Genomic DNA, 21,979 nt, shown 5'->3' on the forward strand with positions numbered 1-21,979 from the left:
TTGCTGGGCATGAGAAGGGAACCCATAATCTCTGTCTCCAAAGACAAAAGTTCCAACAATTGATTTAACCCAGTTGGTCACACTTTTATCTTTCGCCTAAATTCCCCAGCGTTTACAAAAGTTCACCCGTTATAACTTTAGACTCACAAAACGAGTCGGTTTAAAAGTATTCTGGTTGTAAAGCGAGTAAGATCACTCGCGCTTGTAAGTGGCGAAAAAGAAAAATAAGTCATAAAAATTAGTAAAAATCTGAAGTGATAAAAATATAATAAAGATAATAAGATAATAATTATTGAACTAAATTTTGTGATTATGTTAACATACTTTAAGGCAGTATCTTATTTTGCTGGAATACAAATCATGTATATATAGATTATAATATAACAACAAAAACAGATAGGCAGGCTCTATATAATATTCATTTATTTTTGTTTCCATTACAAATTTACAATCAACATCTGTTCGCTCCATATAATAATCATTTATATATAACTAGTGCTCAGACCCGTATATTAAACGGGTAATCTCATGATATATAAATTTTATAATAATTGTGAAACAAAAAGTGTATGACTAATACCACAATTTAATGAATACAAAAGTTAAAGAAGAAACATATGAAAATTAACTCCATATAAATATTAATTTCAGTTTATTTTTATTTTTTTTTAACTTTAGTTAAACTAAAAGAGAAACAAAAAGTGTATGACCAATATCACAACTTAATTAATACGAAAGCTAAAAAAAACATATGAAAATTAACTCCATATAAATATTGATTCCAGATTACTTTTTTTTTTCAACTTTAGTTACATAAAAAGAGAAACAAAAAGTGTATAGTATATAATTTGAAAAATACATAACAATTCATCAACAAAGACCATCTCGAACGTTTTGATTTTCTTCGAGTTGTTCACAACACGGAGTCGTAGATGATGGTTAACATGTGTTGGCTTATAAGATTTTTTTTTATTAAAGGTCGGCCATTTTCTTATTAAATAAATATTAGAAAAATAGAGGATTAATAAGGAGAAAATATTAGACTAAAGGAGGATGATTAGGGGTGTCAAGTGTACCCCAACCCATCTTTTAGTTATATTATATAACTTGGAATCTTGGATGTTATGTGTCTTGCAAAACTACCGGGACTTCAAGTGAGATACAATATACATATGTACATTAACTTTACTAAAACTTACTGATTTAAATTCATCATTTAAGATGAAAATAACTAAATACGAGTAGCTTATTGTTTGATTATCCAATTCCAATTGTAGTAATTACTTTCAAGATAGGCATTAAAAAAAACACAATTTCACCTTTTGACTCTAACTCATACCTCTAAAAACAACTTTGATTTATCAGTAATAACTTTTATCAAACATATCCGTAATCTATGTACATTTAAATGAGATGACAAGAAATAGCTCTTGTCTTAAGTCAAATCTGACTATGCCTAATTTCTTGGTGTGGTAATGGATAGACATAATTGTTATGCTCGATATCAAGCTTAAGTCACCGGGCATGTCTACCTTCAACAACTAAATACATATAAAAATGCTGTTCAAAAAAATATAATAAAATAAATACATATAAAAATCCCATTACATAAACCTATTGGCTACGGGTTAATAAACAGATAATAGATAGTTTTTACAATATCATATTTGGAACGAATTAGATATAACCTAAGCTAATTAGTCATCATATTATTTTATTATTTGAAACCATCATCACTGATACCATAATTAGAATACTACAAGTGGATATAAACTAAGCTCATTAGTCATCATATTATTTTATTATTGACACTATCATTAGTGATACCATTTTTAGAAAACAAATTAGATACAACCTAAGATCATTAATCATCCAATATAAAGTAAAAAAGTAGCTTATAATATCATTTTAGACGGTGTATAAAGAGGTTAAAATTTAAACAATTTTATTTTTATTTAATATTTAATATGAATTACTTTTTGATTCTTTCAAATGTAGCAAAAGACATCAGTTTTTGTAAAGAGTGAATGATCGAACCATTAACCTATATTTGTATATGCAAAAGTTAAACACTTGATCCAAACCTTATTGGTTGTATTATCACTTATATTAAAATACTAGTATTAACTATCTAAGCTTGACTCTTTGTAACATAAAAGGGTGAAGTGTACTTGGCACTTTCCAATTTCCACAACACACAAATTAAGAATCTAAAAGCTAAAAACCAAAGGCCCTGATTCTCTTTCCCACTCTATTATCTTCTCAACTCCTTCCCCTACTCTCATTTCTCCTCTTCTTTTTTTTCTTCATTTTTACAACCTTAGAGATATAAGCCAATTAATCAAGATGATCTTAGGTAAGAGACCAAGGCCCCCAATCAAAAGAACCACAAGCATGACTGAATTCACCTTGGATATTGACCATATAGAAGGTGGCACTACTACTACTACTACTAATACTAATACTACAACTACTAACAACTCTCAACATCCATATGATCTAAACAACCCCTTTAACCTAAACATCCCATCTCCAAACGGTACGCTTGATCATCGGTTATTGGGTGCCTCGGTTTTTCCTAGAAACCATCGTCGTAATTCGGCTGATCATATGGAAAGACCTCATTTCTTGACCATTTGTCACTTTTGCAACCGAAAGTTGATCACTGGTCGTGATATCTTCATGTATAAGTAAGTACATATATATATATACATATTATTATTATTATCATTGTTAGTAAATAAAATTTCCATGGTCGTTGTATATATAGTTTTTATGAACTTATGCGGTTAATAATCAACTTCTAGTTCATCCTAGCTTACTCCGAATATAGTTATTTTTGTTATACAAACAAAGGTAATATTAATAATTTCGAACAGAAGTAGTTATATAGATACTTTAGTTATTTTTTAATAGGCATAACTAACTAAACTATATTACATTTTTTGTAATAGGCTTAATTAACTTTATTGGGAACCATATATATATACAATTGTTTGATTTAATTAATTTGTTTTTTTACATTTTTTGTAGAGGCGATAGCTCATTTTGTAGCTTCGAGTGTAGGCAACAACAAATGACTCAAGATGAAAAGAAAGACAAACAGTTATCGGCGTCGAAGAAGCATGTTGATGTTCCTCCTGAATATTGCCCTAACGAATTGAAGAGCGACTAAGAAATAAATGAATATTGAATTTCTATTTATTGATGATTTTAATTTATATATTTGATCGATGGAGGATGGAAATTAATTCGATCAGGAATTGTATCGTTGATTGGTGATGCAAATATATGTAATGTATAATTGAAATTCGATGTATGTACGTATGTATTGTATATTGTGTACAAGCATGTGTGCTATCGAAAATTATGAAATGAATATATGAAGTGATCGATGGAATATTATCAGCTATAAATGAGTCAGTCGAGTTAATTACTAGTGAGTTCCTGGAGACCTGGGGTTTGATTTGAACCGAAGCAAGTTAGAATCGAGTTCACGCCTATCTTAGGGGGCGTTTGGTAGGAGGGAATCATTGAGAATGGAAATAGTAGGAAAGAGAATGAGTATTTGGAAAGAGAATAATTACATTGTTTGGTAACAACAGAGAATCATAATAAGAGAAAAATAAACAAATTAATATGAAATTTTTTTATAACAAAAACTAATTATAATATTATAATATAAATAATTAAAATTAATAATTAAATACATGAGAAAAAAAGAAGAAAAAAAAAGTAATTTGATTCAATTCTCACTATTCTTCACCATTTTTGGAGGAATCATGAGAATGGAAATGATTCCCCCTTCTACCTCTTCATTTCCATTCTCTTATGTAACCAAACAAGGGAAGTGATTCTCATTCCATTTCCACCCTTTCCATTTCATCCTACCAAACACCCCTATATTAGCATGTTTAGTAACTTAGCTCGAGTCCAAGCTCAAGCTACATAGATTAAGATTGATTGATGCAGACAGAAACTTTAATAAATACTTGTTCGGTTGATTCACACGAACATTAGGGAAATTTGTTTTGATTATTATTGATTCAAAGGAATACCGATAACTAATAAAATTTGAATTTGAATGGGCTTGAAGGTCCAAAATATTGATTTTTATATATTTCAAAAACTAATCATCTCCTTAGGTTTACACATGAATACACAAAAAAAAGCAGTATAATTTGAATGGGCTTGAAAGAATAAATAGGTAGAAAGTTATGACAAAAAGTACGACAACAAATAATCAATCCCTACATGCGGGTTATGCGGAGGTGAGATGTGGACAGTCTTGTCTTTACTCAGAGGTAAAGAGACTGCTTCTATAAGTAAAGAAAGTCCAAAAAACCGAAAATACATATAAAAAGACTAATAACTCATAGAAAAGGGTTTTTCGGGCATTGTAGCTTACGATGCCTATTTCAATGAGACATCTTTAATAGTTCTATCTTGGACATCTAAATAAATCATAGTCTTCTCTTCCATATTGGTTTGTAGTGTTTTCTAGTTTGTAATTATTTCTTATTTATATACGAGTCATCATTATCTATTATATTTTTAAGGGAGACGATCTGTACATCACCTGTTTTTAATCGTACACCACGAAATGTGTTTTAGAGTGTTATACAGTACAATACTATATAGCATGTTTGGTGGTATACAAATCACTTCCATATTTTTAATTGTTTTACAAGAACATCTATCTATAATATAACTAAAAGAGAAGGTTGGGGTACACCTGACATCCCTAATCTCCCTCCTTAGTCTAATTCTCCATCCTAATTAATTCTTTATTTTTCTATTTTTTTATTAAATTTTTCTAGACCAACCTATATTCTATTAAAAAAATATAAAAAAATAAATATTTTTATGCTTAAAACCCTCCAAAAAGTTATTATATATATACAACCTAATAAATGAACTCTCACGAATTATCAACAAAACTTCGACCTACTCAACAAACATAAAGGTTTATATATATATATATATTTGTTCATGTTTAATCATTATTAATTATTTGACATTGAATTCTTATGTTATTATTATTATTTATCTCTTTTAATTTAGTTTCTAGGATATAATCCTCACGAATTCTCAAAAACAAAGGGTTCGACTACCTCACGAATTCTCAACAAAAAAAAATGTTCGACTTACTCAACAAACAAAAAGGGTTTTGTTCATATATTTTGTGTTTAATCTTTATTATTTCACATTGAATTCTGATGTTATTATTATTATTATTATTCATCTCTTTTAATTTAGTTTGTTGTCCATTTTCGGTTTATCATGGCTTTTTCTTCAACTACAAAAATTAAGACCACGTTAGTTCATCTTGAAAATCTTAACCCAACACATATTAACCATCATCTACGACTCTGTGTTGTGCATGTATGAACTGTTTCGGATTGGAACAACCCACAGAAAATCAAAACATTCGAGATGATCTTTGTTGATGAATTGGTATGTATTTTTATAATTTTTTAAAAGTTTCTACTATATATGCGTATTTGTTTTTAGGTTTTTTCCAAACATGTTGCATATTTGTTTTGGGGCTTCTTTTCTTTCTTTGGACACATATATAAATATATAACCTAGCTAAAAAAAAATGGGGTAAGAATTTGTATTTGGTTACAACTTTATAAGATCGAATGATCCAACTGTTTTTCTTCACCTTTTTCATCATGTGACATTTTTCCCTCTTTCTTTATTTCTTAAACTATAAATTTTTTATTTAACTAATAATTACAATTAATAAACAAAAATAACGACTTTTCCAATAAAATAAAAAGTTAAGAAAAAGGAGTTAACTGAAATCGATATTGATATGAAGTTAATTTTTATATGTTTCATTCTTTAATTTGTATTTTATCTATTTGAATTTTATTTAGTTTTTATTTAACATACTTCATATTTTTTAAAAACTTTTGATTTATATATTGTGAGGTTACTCGTCCAATGGACGGACCTGAAGACTAGTCTATAATATAACTAAAAGAGGAGGTTGTGGGTACACTTGGCACCCCTAATCTCCTTCTTGAGTCTAATTCTCCGTTCTACTTAATCCTCTATTTTTTTTATATTTTATTAATTAAAAATCAAAACAAATCTATAATTAATTATATTATATTATATTAATTAATGGAATGTACAAAAATCTATAATTAATCACACGTAGAGAGTCGATCCATTTTTTGTTCTAACTTAAATATAGTTTATATTTTGATATTAATACTCCCTCCTTATTAATATTTTATTTTTTTTAATATTTCATTAATAAAAAATGATCGATTTTTAATAAAATTAAAAAATCTTATAAGCCAACACATGTTAACCATCATTTACGACTCCGTGTTGTGAACAACCCGAATAAAAGCAAAACGTTCGAGATGGTTTTGTTGATGAATTGTTATGTATTTTTTAAATTATATATTCTACACTTTTTGTTTCTCTTTTTATTTAACTAAAGTTGAAAAAAAAGGTAAATTGTAATCAATATTTATATGAAGTTAATTTTCATATGTTTCTTATTTAGGTTCCGTATTAATTAAGTTGTGATATTGGTCATACACTTTTTGTTTCTCTTTTTATTTAACTAAAGTTAGAAAAAAAAAGGTAAGCTGTAATTAATATTTATATGAAGTTAATTTTCATATGTTCCTTTTTAGTTTTCGTATTTATTAAGTTGTGATATTGATCATACACTTTTTTTTCCACAATTATTATAAGATTTATATATCTTGAGATTACCCGTCCAATGGACGGGTCTGAACATTAACACTGAGTTCTCGAGTTTATTTAATTAAAAGAAAGGAAATGATTAGAAGTGAATATCTTTCTTTCCAAATCACCCCAAAATTAGGCCGAAAATTTTTTGAGCAAAATAACATTAAATCTTCCATTCCTTTCTTTAGTAATCATTTTCTTTCCTCTTTTAAAAAAAAAACTTAAAAACACAATTAATTTTGAAATCATTTGTATTAATATTTTTTTCTCTTTAAAAAGAACTCGAGAACTAACCATAAGTATAAGTATATGTATATAGATGCGTATATATATATGTGAATTCTAATTATTCTGATTGTGACAATCAATAATTAGCTCTGATTATTTATTATTTATATATAGTAACGTTTTGAAAACATGAAGTCTCTTAATTTCTTGGATAACCAAATTAAATAATCTATCTATCATTTTCAAAGTGGACAACTGATATATAATATAAAATCACAATGTGCTAAGTTATTTATGTGGTTTTTTAATTATTATGTTTGAATTTTGAAAACAATAGTTATTATGCGGATGATATATATTTTAATATGTACTGCACAGTATAACTTTTATAACTATTAAATAACCTAAAGGTACTTATGAAAGACTTTTTTAAAAATAAGTCAGGATTCGATTTTTTTTAACGGCATAAATATTATTATTAATAAAAATGATCAACTAACAGGATGTTAGTGATCTGATCGAAATACAAAACTAGAATTACAACAATATACAAAAACTAAATTCATCATGGAATTTTAACCGGAAAGTCTATAAAAGTGTTGGAAAAACTTATGCCAATTACGTACATATAAACCAAGACTTCCGAAAAATCGACCCACAAGTTTTTATTTTGTGATGTTTTTGTTGCAACCCAATGCAACCTATATAAGTTAATTTCATAGGAAAACGAAAACATAAGGCCCTTCCCAACGCCTTTTTTCTCATTTTTTCTGGGCCTTTTTCTGAGAAAAAGGTTCCAACTTTTTCTCAAGAGAAAACAATAGAAAGTAGAGAGAGAGAGGCTAATGTGAGTATAAGATTGTTTTTTTTTTTTTTTTGAGAAAAAATGGTGAGAAAGGGGTATGGTTGATAGTAGTATTTTCTAGAATATAAAATGAGAAAAGAGATGATGTGGTGCTGACGTGACAGTAAGAAAGAGGTGAGAAAGAGGTTATGGTTGGGTAAGGCCTAAAGCCCACAATCAATCAAAACAAGATAGTATACGAAGACAAGTGCTAATACTTGTGGTTGATCATTTGAAAATAGTCTATTGATTTAAAGGAGCAAATTATTAATCTCCTTCAATCTATTCAAAAATTTAAATTACAATAACCTCAATAATTTAACACTAATCAGCAAACGCATGCGTAAATTGTTAAACGACCTTTTTATTTAAACAATATATTATATTCTTAAAGAAACTTATAATGTTATATATTTTCGCTAATTTGTTTTGGAAGTAAAATATAAATGAAGAAGCATTAAAAATTGATGAAATCTTTTGAGTGGCCAAGTGGTTCATCAAATTGACCAATAGAAATTAAATTATAAATTGATACCCTTTTAGAAGTTAGGATGATTCTTTCATTATGCTAAATTTAAAACTTTAATTAAATATAAAGATTCTAAGGGAGTAGACTTATTTAAGTTTCTAGGTGTTAGTAACTTGTGTTTTAAACCACATTGAGTTTTCATTAATAACTAACAATACGTATGCTTGCGCGATGTGATAGTATTGGCGGTAACAGTGACAGGTAGTGGTGACTGCGAGTCGATGACGATGGGGTGGGGACGATGATGAGGTTATTATCAATGTAAAAGTTTTTGATTTAACGGGAGTAGTTTAGTTATTTTATGGGTTAAGAGATTTATGTTGTAAACTATATCATTGCGAGTATTGTAACTATATTAGGTGGAGAATTGTTGGTAGATTAGAGGGTGAGTTGTTAAAACGGTAGATTGTTGATGGGCAATTTCGGTATATCAAAGTCTTAATTAAGATAAATGGAGAGAGCAATTTTTTTTATAAAAGAACTAGAGGGGTGCGGTGACAGCAGTGTGGTGGTGGTACCGACGTCGAGTAGTGTAGGTGATTGCACATATAACTGATGTAAAGGTTGATAGTATAAGTATATTAAAAGATAAATGATGTATGTTATAAATATGTATAAGTGTTAATATGGAAAGTCTGGATTCCTAAGACATTTCGAAATTAGAAATCCAAAATGCTTTATAGGTAGTTATATGTATATATATATATAGGGGAGCAATCAAATAAGAACAGTTTTAAAATAAGAACGGTGAGAACACTTAAAAAACATCATTTTGATGCATTAAAAGTCCATAAAACTAACATAGTGCTTAACTAATTATCATTATTTAAGTGTTTAACAACACATTGATCCGTCAAAAGTGAAAAAATCACGTTTTTTGTTGGATGCATCATTTTGATGAATATGCATCCAAGATGGATGCACAAAACAAAAAACGTGATTTTCTCGATTTTGACAGATCAATGTGTTGTTAAACACTTAAATAATGATAATTAGTTAAGCACTATGTTAGTTTTATGGACTTTTAATGCATCAAAATGATGTTTTTTGAGTGTTCTCACTATTCTTATTTTAAGATTGTTCTTACTGGAATGTTACCATATATATATATATATATATATAGATAAAGCTATTTTAAAATTTTATATGCAAAAGCCCTTTTATTTTATTAAAAATAATAAGCAGTATTCTTTTTTCAAACTAATAGATAGAAGGCAATGCATATAAAATGAAATCACCATATGATAACTTCTTTTTTATTTTAACCTTTAAATTGTTTTCTTAAAAAAAAAAACAAACTGTTATTTAAGTTTAATATAAATTTGTGAATATTTTCTTTTTAAAAAACAAACTGTTATTTAAGTCTAATATAAATTTGAGAATGAATTAGCGTGTAGCTCTATTGGTAACGGATGGAAATCATAATAAATAGTCCAAGGCCGTGGGTATATGCCTCAAAGATTTCCACAGCTACAATCATTGACTGAGTCATGTATCTTTTCACATTATAAATTTTTGATTGTAAATAGTACAAGGCCGTGAGTATACGCCTCAAACATCGCCACAACTACAATCATTGAGTCATAGATGTTCTCACATTATAGATTTTTTATAATAAATAGTACAAGACCGTAGATATAAGTCTTAAAGATCCCAACAACTATAATCAATGAGTGAGTCATGTATGTCCTCACATTATAACTTTTTTTTTTTTTAAAGATGAATTTCGCTTGAGAACTTCATGTCGCGATTTGACAGCGGGAGGTCTAACATACGTTGTCTTACATATAAGAAGATTATTGAATAATGAAAGTTGTGATATTTATATATATAGTTTCAATTTTATGAGAGCACCTTTAAAGTAAACATAAAGTGAAAAACTAAAAAAAATATGCATTATAAGTATATAAAACTATATTTTATAACTTTATCAATATTTAAGTGTTACCAACATATCAATCCATCAAATTGAGAGAATCATACTTTATTTTATTTATCCATCTAGGATGCATAAGCATTGAATTTATAAATCTATATATATATTGACAAATAATAAAAATTTGTATCAATGCATGAATGTATTGTTGCTTATTTGATATGTAAAAATAGTACTGTAATTTTAAAGGTTCTTACCATTTTTATGTTAACATGTTTTTACTGGAATGACATAATATATATATATATATATATATTTCAGTGAGAACAGTCTTAAAATAAGAACGATAAGAACACTTAAAAAATATCATTTTGATGCATTAAAAGTCCATAAAACTAACATAGTGCTTAACTAATTATCATAATTTAAGTGTATAACAACACATTGGCCTGTCAAAATCAAGAAAATCATGTTTTTTGTTTTGTGCATCCATCTTGGATGCATATTCTTCAAAATAATGCATCCACCAAAAAACGTGATTATTTCGATTTTGATGGATCAATGTGTTGTTAAACACTTAAATAATGATAATTAGTTAAGCACTATGTTAATTTTATGGACTTTTAATGTATCAAAATGATGTTTTTTAAGTGTTCTCACCGTTTTTATTTTAAAACTATTCTTATTTGATTGTCCCATATATATATATATATATATATATATATATGACAAATGATGAATAAAGACATGAATGATTTGTGTAGGGTAATTGAGGGGCTCACTAGTCACAAAGTTAAACTCATATCGAGGACAATTGTCGGAATGGATGTTTGCAAATATATGGCAATTAGATGTTGATTGATGTTTATAATTGGTAATAAGAATTGATTGATGGGAAATAAAATGTATAAGTATGATGAGAATGATTATGAAAGTATAAATAATTGTGCCTCCTAGTTTTTCTTGTTCCATGTTGTCAATGGTGCAAAAACTTGAATAATTTAGATAATGCTTTTAACTAGATAACATATCTTAACATTTAGAGAATTAGATGTAAGGGTGTTCAAAAGTTCGGGTTTCGGTTTAGTAAATTAATCCGTTTGATTTATTCAGTTTTGAAGTTAAAAGCCCAACACCCAATCCATACTTCCTGCAAACCAATCCAATCCATCCAATTACATCCTCGGGTTAATCGGTTTGGGCCCCGTAAATCCAAAATTGTAAAAGGAGTTTAGAAACAACTTAAAAATCCTTTATATAACCGGGTAATAATTTGCAAATAAGATTCCAACATTAAATATACTCCATATATAGTCGATATGAGTAGAATATCATAAAGTATGAACTATGAAGTATGGTAATAATAAGTTTCAAAACATATGACAAATTGTGTGCGTGATTGAGTGATCACAAATGTTTAGCTTTCAGAAAAGGATTTAGTTTAAAAGGAAGGACACCCCTAATTAGATGTAATTATTAGACAACCTAGGACAGCCACATCAGCTTCATATGTTTCTAGTTCACCACTTTTGCTGTGCCATCATTGTTAAAAGACCCAGGACAGCCAATGACACCCTTTAATTGAATTTATCTTAATGTGGGTGAGGAAAGAAAGTAAAGGATGGAGAAAGAGAGGCCACAACTCTGGGAGGCTAATTGCCAATGTTGAACGATGACCCCGAACGCACTGGGTGGTCGTCAAGCAACGTCAACAATGGACCACCCCAATCAGGGTACTTCATGCCACTACAAATTTCGTGATGTTGGCTCTTTACAAACCAATTTCATACAGATTCTTGCGATTTTAGTTCTTTGTTTTTTCCAATTTGATTGTATCTTATTTACTTAAAGTAATTATAGCTTCATAGGCAAAGTATGATACCCAGACATTAAACTAAATATTAACACTCCGTTCTAAAAGAAAAAAGAAAAAAAAAAAAGAAAAGATAACCCTACTATATGTAACTTGTTCAGATAATCAGAACCAGAAGTAACTTACAAGACTTTCAAAACAATGCATCGTGTGGTAGCCAATTCAGAAATAACAATGAATACACAAAAAAAAATAAAAAATAAATAAATAAATACAAGATTTACTTACCAATGCAGAATTTACCAAAAATATTAGTCAAAACTTCTTCTGATATATCTTCTCCACTAATCTGCCCAAGTGCAAGTGCAGCGTCCCTCAAATCTATAGTCCAAAAATCAAATGGAAGATCATCTTCTATCGATGTCCTCAACCTCATTAAAGCCTCCTTAGTTCGAAGAAGCTGCTCACATTGCCTCTAAAAATTCATCAAGAAAATAATTATAAAAAGATGTATGTCTTCTACTTTTTCACGATATTCGTTACCAAAAAGAGAGAGTAATAGGCCAAATAGCATTAACCAATTTTACAGATTTCAAAGCTGATTAAATCTTCACTCAGTGCTGGCTTGTTTATCAGCCATGAGCAAATGCTGATGATCATTGTCTTACACATCAGGTTTCTATTAACATGCTAAAGGTGGTAGAATGGGTGGATGGAATGGGGGACAAAATGGTTAGGTTGAAAAACGCCATTTTTGGTACATATCAAGTTGGGTCCAGGTTGACCCAAAAGACTTTTGCTCTAAGATCTTTTTTAGAATTATAGATAACTGATTGTGGTAAAATATAATTTCAAAACTATAATATAATGAATGTTACATAACTTTTTCAATAAAACGATTTAGTAGGTTGTATCTTGTATGCTTAAATACACTTCCTGGGACATTCAACAGGTTTGACCTACGTTCCGTGATTCCTTTTAGCTCAAGTTGTGACCATACACAACATATTCTGAATCGACCCATTGTCAAAACTTCCATCACTAGAATATATTGTTGAATTCGTTACTATCACCAAGCGTCCCATAGTGTATTGTCCTTTTGGTAAATGGTAATTAATTTGTATATGAAATACTATTGAATCACATATCTTTGACAAACCTGGTTAACGGACCACTTGCGTCCACCTGCGGGAATGTTTTGGAGGCCTACAAGCTCAAGAATTGAAGTCTCCAAATCTGAAATTCCTTGACCGGTAATGGCACATGTGTATATATGCTTATCAAAAGATTCGTCTATGGTGTTCACAAACTCGGTAAATGCAGATGGAGCACAATCGATTTTGTTGACTGCTAATATCACTGGAGATCTGGATGCAGCCTGTTGTCAGTCAATAAGAAAAATCAATAGTGTCAACTTGGTGAGTGTAGTTTTGTTTGTTTATAAACACAGCCACACAGGTCCTGCACATTAGATAATAACTAACACTAGAGGTAGCAATTTTGACCCTTTAAATTATGAAAGTTTTGATTGGGTTTCTGTATTATCTTGTGAAAGTCAAATAAAAAAAGCATGGAGATTAAAAATGGGACAGAAGTAGCCAAACGTGCATGTTAAATTTTTAAAACTTCCCAAATCGTTTTACTCGAAGAATTAGCAGCACAAACAAAGAGAAGGATGAGACTATTTAAGATACCTTGGTTCGTTTTATCTTATCAAGCAGTTTGGCATCTTCTGTTGTCCATCCATCAATAGCACTCACTGCCATGATAACCACATCAGCACCCATGGCAACTGCTTCTGATCTTTCAACACCTGAATTCAAAAATCAACATAATGTGCTTCAAGAAGACAATCATATGACAGAAAATGAGTTCATATATGAACATGCGTACTGCCAGAGCGAGATCCAAAATTTGATACACATGCACTATCGGTATAAAATGTTTTCAAGGAATGCACTAGAATAAAGACTTCGTATTTCTTACACTACACAAACGGACAGTGCAGAATTAAATATTTTTAGTCAGGGTATGAACTAGTATAACAAAACTAAAAACCAAAAAAACAATAAAATCATGTGATTTTTGTTTCATTAACCATCTTTACACTAAGAAAAAAAATCCAAAGGCATGCATGCATTCTAGAGGTATTGACTGGGTTAGAAGCAAAAATTTTGAACCACTCTAACTCATTTCAGTTCTGGTTCATAACAAGTTTGATCCTGAGCTGGAAATGAACTAATTACAGACTAAAAACTTTTTGTAAAGGTAAACCTACAACTAAGTCATTTTCTATTAAAAATATATAAATATAAACAGTTGGTTCAGTCCAGTTACAGACTGCGCCAATTTTTGATAATCTGAAACGAACCAATTTCCCTCCAACCCAAGTCAATAAAACTTTAACATACAAATTCACAAAATATTAGCTTACAATAAGAACTCTGTTTAAAGAATAAAATCTCAAATACAATTCTTACCTATCTTCTCTACAACATCATCTGTTTCTCTGATCCCAGCTGTATCAAGTAGCGTGACTGGAATACCGTGAACAGTCACATTGGCTTCCACAATATCCCGTGTGGTTCCAGCAATGTCTGTAACTATTGCTCTTTCACTCTGCAAGCTAAATCATAAATACTCAATGAGCAAGAAAAGTAGAAACTAGAAAGGTAACATAACCTTAGGAAGAAAGTTTTGTTTCCTACAGCATATTATATTTTCTTATGATATATGCCGAATATAATAGTAATGAACTTTTTACAGATCGAAATGCGTTTATTTTGAACATACCTTACTCCATGAATTAAGTAAACTAGATTTCCCAACATTGGGTCGGCCAATAATGGCGATCTGCATATAGCAACGCATAGGTTAGAAAATCTTTTATGTGTGATTCTGCCACTACGGAAGATGTTTGGAGCTTTAGCAATCAGGAACAATTCAGATTCCAAGAATAAAAAACGAGGGTAAATTCATCAGCTCCGCAACAAATTAAAAGAAAACTTTAGAAACGGGATTTAAAATGTCAGTGGTCAGCCTGCCTATACTGCTTTGACTTTAACGAGACAAATGCGACTTTTTTTCATCTAGAAGTTATTTGCTTTATCTAGAAGAACACTAAAGACGGACTTTGATATGCAAAATGTACTTCATTAAGGGGTCAAAAACCTTTTCTTTTTTTTAAAAAAGTTTCAAGATTTCAATCTTTCATGTATTTGAATATCAATAGCTAAGTCTATTGTACTTATGAACTCCTTTTTACCTATAAAAACTTTAAAGTGACTGGCAATTGTCGTAAGTACATGTTTGCCTATTGGTCAAATATCCAAAGTAACCTCCAACAAAACTAAGAAACTAAATCTTGTCAAGTCAATACTATTAATTTACTTCTAATGAGATAACTCAGAAATAGGTACCTATTACGTGGAAATTTTACCCAATAAAGAAATGTTGCACGTTACACAGACATCCAAATAAAAAGAAATGCTACAAGTTTCATGCCAGAGTAGATAATAATCTACAGTGTTTACTTTGCACTAATTCATTGTTGCAAAACTCAAAATTTTAGTATTTAGATATTATGCTCCTAAATTTGAGCTTATTAAGAGAAATGATTGGTTTCACACAGTCTGCAACAACGTGCTTAAAAGAGAATGAAATAAAACTGCGTATTTCACATATCTATACCTAAATTGAGATATTTTTACTTTCATTCATCAAAAACTTTCTTTTATCTATCACAAATCACAATTAGACCCTATTGGGTCATCTTATCGATTTACAAGATTAAATTTTCCAAAGCCTCTAACAACTCTCACTATTTAAACTTCAAAGAGCAGAAGCACGTTCAAACATATCTCGACAACTCGTCTTGTCAGAACGGATTATCTAATTCTGATCATTGTGTATATAATCACTTTCAAACGAACATCAAAACACCCCCTCAATATGGCTCTCTTTATAGCTTTATTGTAAAGAACATACACCGATTATCTACGATAAGATTAAAAAACTAGAGAAAACACATAGGATCATACCTGCAATCCAGATTGCAAAAACTTGTCATAGTTAGCAGTTTCCATTGCAGTATCCACATCATGTGACATTGCACTTATTTTACTCAGAATCAGACCCATATCTAATGGTGGCATTTCATCATCAAAATCTAATCGAGCTTCTATTTCGGTAAGCAACTCAATGCACTGCCCTCTTAGTGAATTCACTAGTGAAGAGAAACCACCCTGTTATGAATCTTATCATAAGTAAGTTGATATCAACCACTAAAAGATTGAGCAAAATAAAAAAGCTAGCAGGAAGACATGCCTGAATTCCTGCAAGTGCAGCATCGGCTGCAGCTACAGACTTGGCTGATACAAGTTTTCCAACATCTTCGGCTTGAGAGAGGTCTAAACGGCCATTCAAGAAAGCACGAAGTGTAAATTCACCTGATAAGAGAAAATATAATGTAAGCACTTGTTGCATCCTAAATATAATTTAAGTTTTTACAATTCAAACCAAAATAGGCATGCTCAATCGTAACTCTGTAACAGGATTAAAAAAACGCTCAATCACATCCAACGTAATTTGGTGATACAAACTTCGTCAAGTGCCATGAGTACTACAGCCATTTATTTTTCTTATTTTATGTTAAAAGTATCAATGAAGTACTTTTTATATCAAACCAGTTGTTTTAGCTAAAGCAAAGAACTATGAACATAACCTGGTTCTGCAAGTCGTGCCCCGGCTTCTAGGCAAGCTCGTAGCACACGATGTAGACAAACGTCACTCCCATGACATTGTAACTCAACTACATCTTCTCGGGTGTATGATCTTGGAGCCAGCATGGGTACAACTAAAACCTGCAAAACAATATACCATATTAAAAAACCTAAAAGATAATCTAACAATTCTAAACTAAAGATTCCACCTTCCAGTATTTGGATAAAGTTTAGTATTGTATACAAAGCACTTAGGGGTGTTTGAATATACAACTTCAAAGCATTCATCATGACTGGAACTCTGGAAGAATGAGATAACTGAATAATCAGATTTACTGACTTCGATTCCATCTGTTAAGAGTTTCTCCTTCCTACTTAGCTTATTAGGGTCTTTTGAAAATCATTATACAGGTCAAGATCATACGGAGGAACAAGAAAGATGTTCTTTTACTGAAAGAAGACTACACATTTACCTCAATAAAAATCAATTAACAAACTTGACTTACAATAAACTTGCAAAAAAAACTAAACTAAAACATTTACCTCATCGACAACATTGCCATTTGGATCACAAACCACACCATATTCTACAACATGACTTGTGGGTTGCCAAGAGAAGTTCTTCTTTTTCCTTTGCTTAAATGGACGAAAAACACGACCTGCTATATCCACTGCTGATGGACCAGATAACCTTACAATACCTACCGCACTTGCCTGCCCACCCAAAGAAGTAACAATGGCGACAATTGTACTACTCGAATTCAAATCCGGGTCTGGTGGGCTTACACCCGGTGAAGTTAACCTGACCCGCTCATCTTTGTTTAATATTGAAGTATTCTCTGCAATTGGAAAGCAAAAATATCAACATATCATGAAAATTTAAAGTACTAGAAAACACAATTGACCCTATATGGGGTGTTTGGAATAGGATACGCTTTATAAACTGATTATTGTGAATAACAAAATAACTTGATTAAAAAAACGTTAAAAATAACTAGATAACTCTACATTTGTCTCGATGATCTGCAATTTCTTAATAGCTTCTCCAAATCTGATCATTTTGGATTACTTTTAGCCACATTATCCAGTCACTATAGGAGGTGTCCAGATTTTTGTTTTAAAGATAAATTTCTTATTATTGTCGGTTTAAGGGGGAATAATATGTTTACGATTTTCTTGTTATATATATTCAGAAAATTTCAAAAACTATTAGTACATCTAAATCCTTTTGCTAACAACATATGTCTTCTTGTAGCTTATTATCTCAAATTACTTATTCACCTGATTTTCAAAATAAACATTCAAATTACTCGCCTACATATTTTGATATTGGATGTCAACGGGATTACGATTTGGAATTCAAATTACTTAATTATGAAGATAAATGCCATTACTACATCTAAACACTCACGAATGCAGTATATGTTTTCTTGTATCTTAAATTCTCATACAGTATTACTAATTCCGTTTCAAATAGCACTTCCATAATTTGATTTTGAATGTCTAAAGGATTACTTTCTGAACTTCATATTATTCTTGATGAAGAACAGTGCCAGAAAACACAGACCACTCAGTTATAAAGTACCGTTTTTCGACGATGCGCAATAACACAAATCATCATATGACTTACTCCAATTACACACCCAGATAAAACTTACAAGTATTTACGACAATTAAACTTGGTACAGCCAATATAAAGTCTATAGAGTGTCCAAAAAATACAATCTTTCGATACAAAGATTACGGGTACGTACATATATACACATACCTAACGAATATGCAATTGATAGAAAGACAAATTACAATAAAGGGTATCAGAAAGTTATAAACTTTATGTATAAAGATTGAGAATAGATATAGATATAGAAATACCTGTAGTGGAGAAAAAATGAGACTGCGAGGAAGATATGGGTTTAAGGGAATAATGAGAAGGGGAAAGAAAAAGAGGAGAAAGGGTTTTAAAAGTATGGATTATGGCTATGGGTTTTGAAGTATGATGATGAAAGTGTGCGAAAACATGGCGGAGTACAGGAAGAGGAGCCATTGCTAAACCCTGGTTTTAATTAGCTGACCATTTTTTTGCATAGAAGAGAGGATTATTGAGCAGCGATATGTAGATAAGGGTTTTAGGATGGGAGCATTATTTTTTATGATTTTTAATTTTTTTTTTATGAATTTACCTTAAACTTTTACGACTAACCTATAATATTAATCTTAACTTAATATTAAAATATTAATACTATATTATAATTATAATTATAACTAATATATTTCAGTTGAATTATTGACTTAATAACTAATCAAATCGCTCAATTTCATTAATTAGACTCTCGTTTATGTCATCAATTTAAATTAATTATAAATTCAAAATCATAATAGTTATTATCTAGATATATTATTATACTAATATTTAATATTAATTTATAGAAAAAATCTCATTAATTTATATTTTTTTTGTTTTCCATCAACATTTTACACTTTTTAGCGGTAAATACTTAATTTATATTTATTTTTAGTTATCAACTTGATAAGATTTGTTTAAAATCTTTTAAAAAGGTTACAAAAGTATTTATATCTAGTTTTTTAAAGTTACAATTGACACTCAAATCAAGAGTCATAAAAAATATGAAAATAATCTTAATTGCTATCTAATTATCATAGTATAATTGATTGAAAATAAACTTATTTGTGTTATGGGTCCGCATCATGATCAAATAAATATAGTTGAATGGCATGTACACGATTAGTAATATGTTTATATTTTAATTCTCAATTATCTTTCACCTGTCCATCAATATGTCCGAGCTAATAATGATAGTGACGAACCTGTGATTGTTGTATTGCAACTTGCAAAGTATAATACTTGAAACCGTATATATCTTCAAAATTATAAGCTTTTATAAATTAAATGTATGAAGATCTATATTAATAATATCATAAACTTCGTATCCAACACGGGTCTAAAATCTAGTTTTACAGTAAATAAATGTATCACCCCTGCGTTTGTTGCATAAATTAAAAAGATTTTATATATTTATAAATTAAAAGGATTAACAGGTAACTTTTTCTTAAAAACTGCACCTGCAATTTGCTGCATAAATCATAAACTAGTTAAGATAGATATAATATATCATTACATATGTTTTTTTAGTACTGCATGGTGCCATATCATAAATCAATTTTGGTGGGATCAAAAATATCTATATAAATGATCTAAGATTTTTTGTTTAGAAATTTTTTAAAAATCTTCTAAAAATTCTTCAAACTACAAATTAATAATATCGGGTAAAATCAAGAAAGTAAGATTAGAAACTTCACACCTTTCAAAAAGAAAATACTCCGTAAGTTAACAAAATCTACATGTCATATTTTAAATATTTTTTAGAAAGATTAGTCATTTTCTTTTCACTGTAGATGTATATACTTCACTCATATGTAACAAACTAATCCATTCAACGAGATGATATGTACGTAATGGTATCATAAAAAAGGTCAAAATAAAAAACGAGATGCTTCGACCAGGGAATAAAGTGGGTTAATTTTATTTTTTTTGTCTTCACCCAAAAATTTTTTTTCACTGATTGAGGTTGTTAACAGTTTTAAATATTTTCACTTGACATGCTTATGATATTCTTATTAATATACTAACTAGAAGTGTACCTGCGCTGCGGCGGTATTTATTATAATTTAGCTTCGATTTTCGGTATTTTAACCACAATTTATTTCATATGCATGAATCATGTATGAGTCGGGGCATATTCAAAAGTTTTTTCTGACACTAGTAATTTATATATGTTTTGTCTTCATCACATTGCGTGAGCTGTGAAGTTTTAGATAGGTGACTGATCACTATAAAAGTGTTTTAAAGTTTTTATATTTGAATGACGATAAATAGAAGATGCCCGGATTTTTCTCTACATGACTACATGATAAATTTAGGGGGTTTGGTATTGCGATTACAAAACAGAATCAGCGTTTTCAAAATACATTATGCGTTTTTAAAACTGCGTTTTGAAAAAGCAGGTAGGTACATGCTTCTTCAAAACTGTGTTTTCATAGCCGATAATCACTTTTTCATACAAACACTTTTCTAGATTATTTGCGTTTTACAAACGCAATAATCAGATAATCACTTTATAACTCAATCTCAAACACCCTCTTAATGGCAAAAATTTTACTGGCCCAACCCTAATTAAGTATCTAAATGAACCCAATATAATTGGTCCAGCCCAGCTAATATATACAGTGTTTTAAAGTCCGTTATATATATACTCATTATTTTTTGTTCCTTACTAGCTTTGTACCCTGCGCGATGCGGCGGTGGTCGTGACGGCGACGGTGTGGTGGTGGAGGCGAGTGTTGGTGGTAAATGCGACGTCGAGTGCCATAGATAATTCATATAAAAGTAATTGATTTAAAAGGTTAATGGAGATATTTTAGAAAAATAAAGAATTGATAGTGTAATTTAATTATTAAAGTTAAGATAATAGTGTATGTGAAAATATTTTAAAGGATTGTAGCCTTGTAGGTGAAAATATTACATAGAACGGCATTTTAGACATTTTCCCCCATGTAACTTTCAACATGGGGGTATTTTTTTTAATATAGAGTATAGATAATTAGACCTTGTTCCCTCTTAATTTAACACACAAGTCCGAAAGCTTTTGATCTCGGTCCCGAGTTGCAGCAGACCGTCTTCTTTTTTATTTTTGTAAGAAACCGTTTTATCCTATTCATATATGTTCACTTATTAGAATGATATATATATATATATATATATATAATTATTAAAACTGAAGGAAACCGAACGATTCTAGAGCTTCTAAAAAATTAAACCTATTTTATAAATTTGCCACATAGGATTACAATCTATGTGTCATCCCCATACCTTTTTCACAATATCTTATGTTTATAAAAAAGTAAATACTAATAAATTGAATAAAAAATACAGAATATAGATTAGGAAAAAAGTGAAATAAATCGTATATATTAAATACTAAATTGTTGAAATTATATTTTTAGCAAATATTTTCTCTCTCTCTCTAATACAGTAATAATAATAATAATGGTATAACAATATTAAAAACTGAAATCTGTCTATATATATGAAATTCATAATAAAAAAATAATCTCGCATGCAATAATGATTTAATCTTACAGGCAGTTAATTTCAATATACATACTAATTAAACAAGATAAAATTAAAACCTTTATTTATTTACTCTCATAATTAACTTACCTAGAATAT

General features: G+C 29.7%; 2 protein-coding genes across 2 annotated transcripts; one reads left to right on the forward strand and one right to left on the reverse strand.

Annotated features, from left to right (window-relative positions):
* Positions 1-2,179: 2,179 nt before the first annotated feature.
* Positions 2,180-3,400, forward strand: LOC122579348 (FCS-Like Zinc finger 6-like). Its single transcript, XM_043751508.1, has 2 exons — positions 2,180-2,690; positions 3,034-3,400. The coding sequence occupies exons 1-2, from the start codon at positions 2,347-2,349 to the stop codon at positions 3,173-3,175; spliced, it is 486 nt and encodes a 161-aa protein (XP_043607443.1). The 5' UTR covers positions 2,180-2,346; the 3' UTR covers positions 3,176-3,400.
* An 8,728-nt stretch (positions 3,401-12,128) lies between these two features.
* Positions 12,129-18,819, reverse strand: LOC122578985 (tRNA modification GTPase MnmE). The gene is made up of 10 exons (XM_043751059.1): positions 18,604-18,819; positions 17,275-17,570; positions 16,734-16,872; positions 16,337-16,458; positions 16,051-16,254; positions 14,804-14,863; positions 14,491-14,629; positions 13,705-13,823; positions 13,170-13,388; positions 12,129-12,485 (listed from the first exon to the last, which is right to left on the reverse strand). Exons 1-10 carry the CDS (start codon positions 18,773-18,775, stop codon positions 12,291-12,293), a joined length of 1,665 nt encoding a protein of 554 aa, XP_043606994.1. The 5' UTR covers positions 18,776-18,819; the 3' UTR covers positions 12,129-12,290.
* Positions 18,820-21,979: the final 3,160 nt, after the last annotated feature.

This window comes from Erigeron canadensis, chromosome 8 (genome assembly GCF_010389155.1).
Source record: "Erigeron canadensis isolate Cc75 chromosome 8, C_canadensis_v1, whole genome shotgun sequence".
Classification (NCBI taxonomy): domain Eukaryota; kingdom Viridiplantae; phylum Streptophyta; class Magnoliopsida; order Asterales; family Asteraceae; genus Erigeron; species Erigeron canadensis.

Coding starts and splice junctions, on each gene's coding strand:
- LOC122579348 (XM_043751508.1), top strand. CDS start 2,347: ATGATCTTAGGTAAGAGACCAAGGCCCCCAATCAAAAGAACCACAAGC. Junction 2,691..3,033: donor CGTGATATCTTCATGTATAA/GTAAGTACATAT, acceptor CATTTTTTGTAG/AGGCGATAGCTCATTTTGTA.
- LOC122578985 (XM_043751059.1), bottom strand. CDS start 18,775: ATGGCTCCTCTTCCTGTACTCCGCCATGTTTTCGCACACTTTCATCAT. Junction 16,873..17,274: donor ATGGCAATGTTGTCGATGAG/GTAAATGTTTTA, acceptor ATTGTTTTGCAG/GTTTTAGTTGTACCCATGCT. Junction 16,255..16,336: donor CTGCACTTGCAGGAATTCAG/GCATGTCTTCCT, acceptor GATTCATAACAG/GGTGGTTTCTCTTCACTAGT.